The sequence below is a fragment of the Lutra lutra genome, chromosome 6, assembly GCF_902655055.1.
Source record: "Lutra lutra chromosome 6, mLutLut1.2, whole genome shotgun sequence".
Classification (NCBI taxonomy): domain Eukaryota; kingdom Metazoa; phylum Chordata; class Mammalia; order Carnivora; family Mustelidae; genus Lutra; species Lutra lutra.
The window spans coordinates 28700642-28711075 of record NC_062283.1 but is presented as its reverse complement, the minus strand read 5'-3'; the positions used below and the strand labels follow the sequence as shown (position 1 = coordinate 28711075).

Sequence of the window (10434 nt, the reverse complement as noted above, 5' to 3'; positions counted from 1 at the left end):
AGCCATGAATTCAGGTGTCGACGTCACCACCCCACTATGACTCACTTGATCTGCTCCCAGTGGGCCTCCTCTCATGGAAAGTAGGCACCCTGTAGGTGAGGTCTTTGCCTTGACCTCTGCTGCTTCCCCATCACCTGAGACAGCACCTGGAACACAGTAGACAATCAGTAAGCACATACTACTGGGCTGTATAGAGTGGGTACCTGGGCCACCTAATGAGTTTCTGCAGGAAGTAGAGATGGCAGAGAGAGTGGAGAAGGTCAAGATCTAAAGGGCCAGGGCCTCAGAGCAGTGGGGCTCATGGGAGGACCAGTAGACTGGACATGTGGATTTCTCTCATCTCATCTCTTGATATGACTTGTCCCTAAGCCCTAGGCAGGGCTGGAATGATTGAGAAGAGAACAGGCCAACTGCTCATTTATGAAATTAATGGGAGTTAGATGAGGCTCCATGGAATCAGGCTAAAGACTGACTTGTCAGGGGCGCCTGGGTGGCTCAGTGGGTTAAGCCGCTGCCTTCGGCTCAGGTCATGATCTCAGGGTCCTGGGATCGAGCCCCACATCGGGCTCTCTGCTCAGCAGGGAGCCTGCTTCCCTCTCTCTCTCTCTGCCTGCCTCTCCGTCTACTTGTGATCTCTCTCTGTCAAATAAATAAATAAAATCTTTAAAAAAAAAAAAAAGACTGACTTGTCAGAACTAAGTGGCCTGACTCCCAGGCAATGCACCCTTAGAAGATGGGGGAACAAAGTCAGCAGCAGATTGTCCACTGCAACTCCATCTGGACTCAGAGTGACTGACAACCCCCTTTTCCACTAGTCCCCAACCTCACCCTTTCCCCCAGGGACCCAGACCTCTACAAAAGTGGTTCTCCACAGAGAGGGACAGATTTACTCCCCCAACAAATGTCTGGCAAAACCCGGAGATATTCTTGTCACAACTTGGAGGGGTACTACTAGCATCTAGGGGATAGAGGCCAGAGAGGCTGCTCAACATAATGTTACTGCATAGGACAGTCCCCCCAACAAGGAATCAGGAGAAAGGAAAGATGGAGACTCCAGGAGATCCTAGAACAAAGAACTCTCCAGACCAGTATGTCAGTATGTCAGTGCTGAGATTGTTTTGGCTGGGTAAATAAACATCCTCCCTTCTCTTTTAGCAGCCACAACTTACCCCAGGGGATCCATAGATCTGGGTTAGAGGAATTGGGGGGGTTAGAGGCTCAAGTTGATTTCCTACTGTGAGTAGAGGATGATGTGCTAGAGGCTGAGGGGCCAGTCACAAAACAACCCTACTAGCTTCTAACGTTTGAGCATTTATTATGTACCAAAGACTGTGCTAAGCACCTTACCTTGTTATAACCTATGAGGTTAACAATGTCAGCCTCACTTTTACTGATGAAAATAAACAACCTCAGATCAGGGAAGTGACTTGCCCAAGGTCACACACCTGGTAAATAGGAGACCAGAATCAGGCAGGGCCTGCCCTATGGTAAAACCCATGTGCTTTGACAAATACACAGTGGTTAGGAGACAAGTGAAGGGGCTAGTGTTTTATTTAGCAGGAATTGTGTCCTTCATCCACTCAGAGTGGTCTAAGGGGACATTACAGAGCAGGGTTCCTCACCTGTGAGGAGAAACTGGTGAGACAGTGAGAGAATTTGGGTCTTGGGAGGGAAGGAGCCAGCCCAAAGGGGCTCCATATGAAAGGAGCTGTGAATGGAGAATCCCCCATCCTAAGCCAGGGAGGCCCAAAGTGTCCTTAACTAATTAGCTTCTCTGTGGAAGAGGGTAGAATAGGAAGAAAGGGTGAGGGGCAAAAGTTCCAACCATCCAGGCCTAGATTCTATGAAGTCTGGAAGACCTCTGGAGACCATGGAGCTCTGGTCCTTCCTTCTGCAGATGAGAAAACGGCATCAGAGAACTTAAGTGCCAGATGGCAGGCTGGTAGCAGGACCAGGACTGGAATCTCGGCCTCCCACTTGGTGACTGACCATGGACTCCCCCTTACAATGCTGGTGGAGGAGACCTGGATGGGTCAGTAGCCCAAGGAATCCGCTATAGGAAATGGTCCCAGCTAGCTGAATGGAAGCTGAGTCTGGGAATGAGTCTCTTTTGGAGAGGAAGAAGGAAGGCCCAAGGGGGAGGAATACTCAGCTATCCTGGCCCCATCCCTTCATTTGACAGGGTAGCACTGGCTGCTGTCCTCATGGTGGCAGTTGTAAGAACTCCCAGAACCACAACCACACCCCACACTCATTTCTTTCTGGAACCAACAGACCTGTGAGATGAGGGATGGATAGTTTGGGTTAACTGAGGGCCCCCGGAACCTGCTGTCCAGTCCTCAGCTCTCCCCAAAGACTGCTGTCTCTTTTTGACAGCTCAGGTTCTCAGCATTCCTTTTCAAGCAAAACAATAATAGTGATCAATAAGGCTAATTTAGTAAGCACTTACCAATCCCAAGCACTTAAGCGCTTTACATATATAGTTCATTCTCCAACAGCCCTTTGAAATGGATGCTATCATTTTACCCAGCATTTTACCCAGCATTCATTTATCAAATGAGGGCTACACCTCATCTATAAAATGAGGGGTCATAATAGCACCTATATCAACAGGTACATGGGTATGTATATAGTCCCTGGCATATAATAAATGCTATTTAAGTATTAGTTATTATTATTAATGAGAAATCTGGAGCACAGAAAGGTTAAGTACCTTGCATAAGATCACACAGCTATAATGGTAGAGCTAGGATTCAACACCCAGGTTGATATGATTCACAGAGCAGACAGCTCTTCACTGCTTGGAGCTAAATTTAGTGTCTCCCTGGGCTTGTCTCCCAGCCTCTAGCCCTCCCCAGCCTCTCTTTCAGTGGCCCCAAATCCCTATCCCTGCCTGGTCAATGTTTCAGCTACCCAGACAAGGTTTCCTTTCCCCCCTGACCTCTAAGTGTGGCAGGTTGTCATCCTCCTCCCTGAAGCCTCTGTTCTTCTCAGAGTCCTGGAATGCCAGGTCCCAGCCCCACTGGCCTTGGGACCTCCACGTTTGGGCCACAGTTTCACTCACCTTCTCCATACCATACAGTAGGCTGACCATTGTTGCCACCACAGTGAGGGTGATCAGCACAATGGCCCAGTCCCAGACAGAGCTCTTCTCCTGAGGCTTCGGGCCTGAGGAACAGAGAGGAACAGGGATCAAGGCAGGTGGGACTTCAACCCTCAGCTCTCCACTGCCCTCCATGACTTTCCATCTTTCCTTCTGTGACTCCTATGTCTACACAGCCCAAAGACCACAGCTCTCTGTGGAGTTCTTTCCTATCATCTTGAGAGCAGAATCTCAATGGAAGGGGTTTTAAGGGCTTCCATCCAAGCCACAGCCACCTCTTCCCTGACACCTGTGGATTGTGTGTCTGTTGGTCTCTAAACTCCTCACTGACATCCACTTATCTCTGTCTTTCTGAACCTTCCTTTAGTATCTCTGGCTCTATTGTCTACGTGTCTCTCATCTGCAACGTGTCTGCTATGAGGATGGCCAGGCAGGCCTCTCTCCTTCTTCTGAACCCCAGTCCTTTCCACCACCTGATCAAGGGTAGCTAGAGCCTGTTGTCCTGTTTTCCTTCCCCTCATTTCCTGCCCTCAGCTACCTGGGGAGAGGCTGCTCATGCCTCCCCTGCTGGGAATGGAGGGGGAACAGGATCCTTGGAGGGAGTGCTTCTTGCATCAGAAAGATCAGGCCATGAGGAAGGAAGTTGGAAACTTTTTAAGGAAGCAGTCAGGTAACAGACTGCTGTTGGTATGACCAGAAGCTCAAGCAGGACCAAAACCCCTTTAAGAATTGTAGACATCCTTAGACATACTCAAAACACAGTTGAAAGCAGGCACTAATGCCTGTTCCTACACTCTTCTCCAAGAGCCAGGGCTGGCTGTAAAAGAATGGGCCCAACCACCATCTTTACTGGTAAGTGGCCCAGTGCAAATAAGAGCACCTTACTGGTCTGGAGGCTGAATTCAGGGCATGTGGTGGCCGCTTTAGCCACTATGGGAGTGGAAACTCCTGAAACAGCAATGCTGGGCATGGAAGGCCAGGCAGAGTGGAAGCAGTTCCAGGGGCTACTGTGAGGGAGACAGACAGATCCTAGGAGGGCAGAGGGAGAACATGGCCAGAAGAGATCAGAGTGAGAGCAGAAGAAATTACACCCAGTGTACCCTCGGTCAAAATCCTAGCAAGTTGTTGGTATAAGTTAATGAACTGACTCTATGATAATGAAGACTGAGAATAGCCAAGAAATCTTAAAGCAAAACAAAGGTAGAAGACTTATCCTACCAGATCTTGAAACTTGGTACAAAACTGGTCATTAAGTGCTGTGGCACTGACATAAGAATATACACAGAATAACAGAATAGAGTCCAGAAATAGATCTCCACATATATGCTTGCTTGACTTTCAGTAAAGGTACTCACACAATTCAATGGCGGGCAGAGAGGGAGAGTCTTTGAAATAAATGGTCTGGGACAACTGGTTATTCACAAGGGGAAAAATGAACCAACCTCTACCTCACTCCATAAACAGAAATTAATCAAAGACAAATCATAAGCTTAAATTTCAGAGCCTAAATAATAAAGCTTCCAGTAGGACATATAAGAGAATACTTTTTTTACTTTGACGTTGGGAGAAAAAAAAAAAAAGTCCTGGGCAGGATACAAAAAAACACTAACTACAAGAAAAGAACTTTGTAAATTAAAAAGGCAGAAGGGGGGCCTTTGTAGAGTCACCAAGGCCAGGGCACTGCTTCAGTTGAGGTTCTGGGGAACTGTTGACTTACTCCCTGCCCCAAGCCCCAGGCCAAGCTAAAGAGCCCTTCAGAGATGGACTGAGCAACAGAAATATCACTGAGACACTAAGACTGTTACTGCAGTGCTCCCAGAAATGGTCATAGTGGAAGTCTGAGCACTACTGGGAAAACCCCAGAAGTTGAAGAACCTGTTGAGAAACTCACAAAGATGGTACAGAGACTGTCAGACTGTCAGAGATCTCCCCAGAGACAGTGGGGAGCCTGGAAGAGATCTCCCCAGAGATGGTGGGGAGACCAGCAGAGACAGTGAGGAGACCAGCAGAGATCTCCTCAGAAATAGGAGACTGGCAGAGGTATCTTCAAGAGTTTAAGGGACTCTCAGAGGTAGTCAGGATGCCTCCAGATACTGTGTTTCCTGATGAGCTCAGCTGAGCTGTTGGAAGAAGAAAAATAAATGAGGTTAGAAGAGTCGGCCATGTCCCTGGGTTCAGAGCCCACATCTTCACCCCAACACCCCTTTTCAGTGGTTGGTGTTCCTGCAGGCCCAGGAACAGCACCAGTGCAGCATCCATGGTGCCTGCCAGTGTGCGCCTTTCCAGATCTCCTGGCTCTTTAAAGGCTGATTACAAGTCTCAGGAGAGCCATGTGTGTTGGGGCCTCCATCAACCCCAGGATCTCCATCCCCAGGGAGAGGTCACCAAGCTGTTCTCAGGGTATTAACCTGTCCCAGCTTGATCCCAGGAAACACTGGGGGAGGGGAAGAGTGAGCAAGAGAGGCTGAGGACTCCCCTACCTGGCCCTTTAGGCTCTTCCCAGACTTGGGACCAATCTCCCATGCTCAAGTCAATCTCCAGCCCAGACCTTCCTCAAAGGGAGGGTGTCCTATCCCAGAGTCCTCTTGCTCCTAGGAGTACAACCATCAGGGGTAAGGATACATGGGTCTCTTGAGGAAGCAGAATTTGGGAGCTGGATGGAGGTGGAGGATGTCGGGACCTGGGGCCTGCTCAGGGCAGGGTAAACACCTGAGCCATCTCTCACCTCGCTGGTTGTGGCCCACAAAGCTTTCCATTCTTTCAGCAGAGAAGGGGCAAGGGGCAAAGAGGAGCACTAGGGAAGACATGAGTCATGTTCTGGAACAGTGCAATGCAGGAGTTCAGAACCTAGCTCTGAAGCCAGACTGTTTTGAATCCACTACTCCCAACCTGTGCAATCTCAGGAAAGTCATGTGATCTAAGTCATTTCTTCACCCCTAAAATGGCGTGAGCTGGTACGTACTTCACAGGGTCGTTACCAGCACTAAAGGAAATAATGGTTCAAATGTTCCTAGCAAACAGCAGTGTCAGCCACAACTATATAGAGTTGGGGGAACCAGCTGGGAAAGACATAGGGTGCCCCCACTCTCCTCTTAAGAAGACTCAGATGCCCCAATGCATCTGCCTGTGCGCCTGCCTCCTACCCCCTGCTCGTACCTCTGGTGCCCGCTGATCTTTCTGTCCATTTATTCTTTCCATTCTTCTCTGCCTGCTCTCTTGTGCAAGTCTGGGGGTCCTTGGATGCCTCACTTTATTTATCTTTATGGTGTAGACAGTGTCTCCCTCCATCTCTCCATTTCCTTGCTTTTGCTTTTGGCTTCTCTCCTTGAGTCTGCCCAGTGGTCTCACTGCTTCCATCCCTCTGTGCTTGGGCCCACTGGTCTTCCAGGGAGGAGGGAGATAATACACAGGCATGCAAGTAGGAAGACAAAGGGCATGTGCTTTTGTGTGTTCTGGGGGCTTATTTGACCAGTGTGTCAATCTGTTGAGCTTGTCCCTATGTCTGGCATATGAAGGGGTGGGTTCTAATCTCTCTGCTGCAAACCTGTGATGTGACCTTAGTGAGTCATATGCCCTCTCTGGGCCTTGGTTTCCTAATTTGTAATGAAAGATGGTAAACTAGATGGGCTCCAAACTCTCCCTCCATATCTGTCCTTGTTTTCGTCATTCAGAATGCCTGCATATATAGCTGTGGATTGGGAGGATGAGTGTTCATAAGGCAGGGGGTGGGAGGATATTTGATGAAACTTGTGTTTCCACCTGAGTAGATGTTTTAGAACAATCAAAACAAAACATTCAAAGATGAAGGTTCCCCCTTACCCAGATTTCTCATCTAGAAAGCCGCTGTGCCTCGGGGAGCAGGATACCTGGGTTTGGAAAGAAACTTGGGTATAATCTACCCCTCCCTTTTGGGCCCACATTCCTGAGCCCTTTCGTGGCATGAATGATGGAAATTAATTGCAGTTAATCATTAATCTGTAAACAGCAAGGAGAGGCCCAGGCTTGGGTGGGGCCCAGACACTTAGAGAGGGACACCTCCTTAACTTCCCTCTCTGTAGGACTGGGCACCCTCCCCAAGTCTCCAGATACAGGGAAAGGGGGGCACAGGATTGAGGAAAGGGAACCACTTTCTATTTTCCTCAACAACCCACTGAATGGCCCTCTCCTGTGTCCTCAAGCCTTATTGGGGAAACTGGAAAATCCAGTTACCCAGCTTTCCTCTCCCATTTTCCCCCAAACACCTGGGCTTAAGGATTGAGTGGAGTGTAGAAAGGCAGGCCTGGTAAGGAGAGGCCAGCCAGAGCTTCAGACAACTCTTCCATCAGGGAAGCAAGAAGCAAGGTGGCCACAATGGGGGCCAGGATGCCCTTCTTTCTCTTCCTGACTCTCCTGGGCAGCTCACAGGGAACAGGTGAGGGCGGGATGGCTTGAGGCCTGGGTGCTCATGGCAGGAAGAGGCCAAAGAGGAGGGTGAGAGGGACAGGGCACCCAGTTCTGAGCTCTCGGTCTGGGGCTGAACCCCTGCATCGATAGGTTCTGAAAGGCCATTGTCAGGGAAGAGGAACAGGGGGTAAGGGGTGTAGGGGAAGGGGTACGTGTGTCTCTGAGGGAATATGGCCCTAATTACTGGGCCCTAAACTCTGTTTTTGGATCCCTAGGGCCAGGAATGATTTTACAGCTGAAGCTGAAGGACTCCTTTCTAGCAAATTTCTCCTATGACTCCAGCTTCCTGGAATTGCTCGAAAAGGTAGTTCTTTGGGAGGGGAGAGAGGGCTGCATGACCTCAAAGTGTATTTCTGACTCATTGTGGGCCTCTCTGCTGATGTTTGGCCACCACCAAGGGATGAGTGGGAGCCATTTTACACCTTTCCCTCTAACCTTTTCTCTCCCCCAGCTCTGCTTCCTCCTCCATCTCCCATCGGGGACCAATGTCACCCTCCGTCATGCAGGATCCCCACTCCACGTCATCTGCAAAGTCTGAGAATAGTCAAAACCTGTGTACCTCCCTTGGCCCAGGCATTTGGCCACCAAGGTACAAAAGGGATGCCCTAACCCTGCTGAGGGGCAGTAAATGTAAATTCAATGACCTGCCTTTGTGTGTTCATGAGCAGAGGTCCATCAGGAAATCGGAATTGGGAGCGCCTGGATGGCTCAGTTGATTAAGTGATTGCCTTCAGCTCAGGTCATGATCCTGGGGTCCTGGGGTTGAGTTCCACATGGGGCTTCCTGCTCAGCAGGGAGTCTGCTTCTCTCTCTCCCTCTGCCCACCACTCTCCCTGCTTGTGTGCATGCTCTGTCAAATAAATAAATAAAATCTAAAAAAAAAAGAAAAAAGAAAACAGAATTGGGACACCAAAGTCTCTGACTCTCCCCCTTATTAAGCAGAGAGGTTCCAGGACGGACATCCTGTCCCTCAACACCAGTGTGAAAGGCCTAGAAAGAATCTGGGGAATTAACTGTTTGGGGACACACACACCACACTCATATACCCATGTGCATGAACTAACACTTCAAGCTGAGATCCTCATAACACCTAGAAATAAAGCAAAGAAGCCTGTATGGAGTTCTTTTTTTTTTTTTTTTAAGATTTTATTTATTTATTTGACAGACAGAGATCACAAGTAGGCAGACAGGCAGGCAGAGAGAGAGGAGAGAGGAGGAAGCAGGCTCCCTGCTGAGCAGAGTCCCATGCGAGTCTCGATCCCAGGACCCTGGGATCCTGACCTGAGCTGAAGGCAGAGGCTTTAACCCACTGAACCCTCAGGCTCTCCGCCTGTACGGAATTCTTACTTTGTTCCAGGCTCAATGCTTTCCCATTTCGATGCTCACAGCAGTCTTGAAATTTACAGATGAGGACTGAGGCTTACCAAGGGTAAGTCACTTGAAGGCCATCAGCAGCAGACAAGTCCGACACCAGACAAATGCCTTAGCTTAAGCAAGATTTTCATTTCATCTCTCTCTGTTTCAGCTTTGGGGCTGGGAGCTCAGGAGCCCAGAGAGCAATGTGGACAGAACCTGTGTGACTCTGCACAGGTCAGTTAGGGTAGGAGGTAGGGGTGGGAGGCAGCCCCAGTGGGAGATGAGAGGTTCCACCTGTGAGGAGATGGCCAGCCTGGTGTAAGTGGTGGGGAAGAGGGTGGGTGGGGTGGATGGGGTGGGTGGGGGAGCAGAGCTCCTACTGGCTGACTCTGAGGACATTCAGTCCCATAGGCCTGCACTTGAGTCCTAGGTAAATTTCTTACCTTCTTGGTGCCTCCATTTCTTCACGGGCAACATGGGAATGACTGATGGTACCTGCTGCTTGCACTCCTGGGAGGATTACATGCATCAGCCATTTAGGACACATGTCAGGTCAGTAGGAATCAGCAGTAAGGGTGGTTAAGGTAGAACCCTAGTCCCAACATATAAATCCTTGTCCCCTCAGGGATCCAGGGTCCTCCTTCTCCTGATAGTCTTGACACGGGCACTCATCTGACTCCTCACCCAAGATTATCTTGACTTCTTACTACCTCTCTCAAAATGCAAGCATGCAGCCCAAACCTGACCATTTGGGAGTATTAATGTAATCGTTTCCTTTTCTCCATAATCCTCACTCCTGCCTATCATAGTCCCCACCTACATACCATCACCATGTGAAATTAGATGCTGACTCCTTTGGAGGGAGGTGAAGGCCTGGCTCTGTATAAATGGGGGAGTTTAAAAAAAAAAAAAAAAACTGTGCAACAAAATTCCTCTAGTTTCCTCTACAATTGTCCTGGGACCAGCAGCCTAGAAGAGAAGCAACTGGGAGCCGCAAAGGGCCCCAGTGTTTCATGACTTGCTCCTAGCCCGCACCAGTGGGCAGGTGAGCCCCAATGGGTTCGGTATAAGGCCCTAACCAAGCTGGGAGACTGGATGTCTGGATATCCAAAAGACTGGAGGAGCAAACAGCTAACTGCTCCTTAACCTGATTCCTAGATCTCAGGGCCCAGGATCACCAGGCTGTGATTTTCTGATTCTTTTCTCAAAAATCTCTCTTCCAAGACTGACCTGCACTGACCAATATGGTAGACACTAGCTACATGTGGCTATCAAACACTTGAAATGTGGCTAGTGTGACCAAGGAGCTGAATATTTAGTTGTGTTTAATTTTAATTAGTTAAGTGGCAACTATTTTGGATAGCATAGCCCTAGATGGTCTGCCTCAAGCCTTCCCAACCCCCTACCCCACAATGGAATTTACCCCTGCTCTTGCCCCTAACACTGGTCTCCTTGTTACACTTTTGAGTACTCAGGGAATGCTTGCGTCTTAGTTTTGCTCTGGCCCTTCCCTCCCACACATCCTACTTGGC

At 49.2% G+C, this 10434-nt stretch overlaps 1 protein-coding gene across 1 annotated transcript; it reads left to right on the top strand.

Moving 5' to 3' along the window:
• The first annotated feature begins 7336 nt into the window (after nt 1-7336).
• On the top strand, nt 7337-8189 carry SFTA2 (surfactant associated 2). The gene is made up of 3 exons (XM_047732337.1): nt 7337-7514; nt 7762-7850; nt 7998-8189. Exons 1-3 carry the CDS (start codon nt 7454-7456, stop codon nt 8082-8084), a joined length of 237 nt encoding a protein of 78 aa, XP_047588293.1. The 5' UTR covers nt 7337-7453; the 3' UTR covers nt 8085-8189.
• Nucleotides 8190-10434: the final 2245 nt, after the last annotated feature.

Excerpts from the sequence above, each read along its gene's own strand:
- SFTA2 (XM_047732337.1), top strand. The coding sequence starts at position 7,454 with ATGGGGGCCAGGATGCCCTTCTTTCTCTTCCTGACTCTCCTGGGCAGC. Across the intron at positions 7,515-7,761 it reads GGGCAGCTCACAGGGAACAG|GGCCAGGAATGATTTTACAG; the intron begins GTGAGGGCGGGA and ends TTGGATCCCTAG. Across the intron at positions 7,851-7,997 it reads TCCTGGAATTGCTCGAAAAG|CTCTGCTTCCTCCTCCATCT; the intron begins GTAGTTCTTTGG and ends TCTCTCCCCCAG.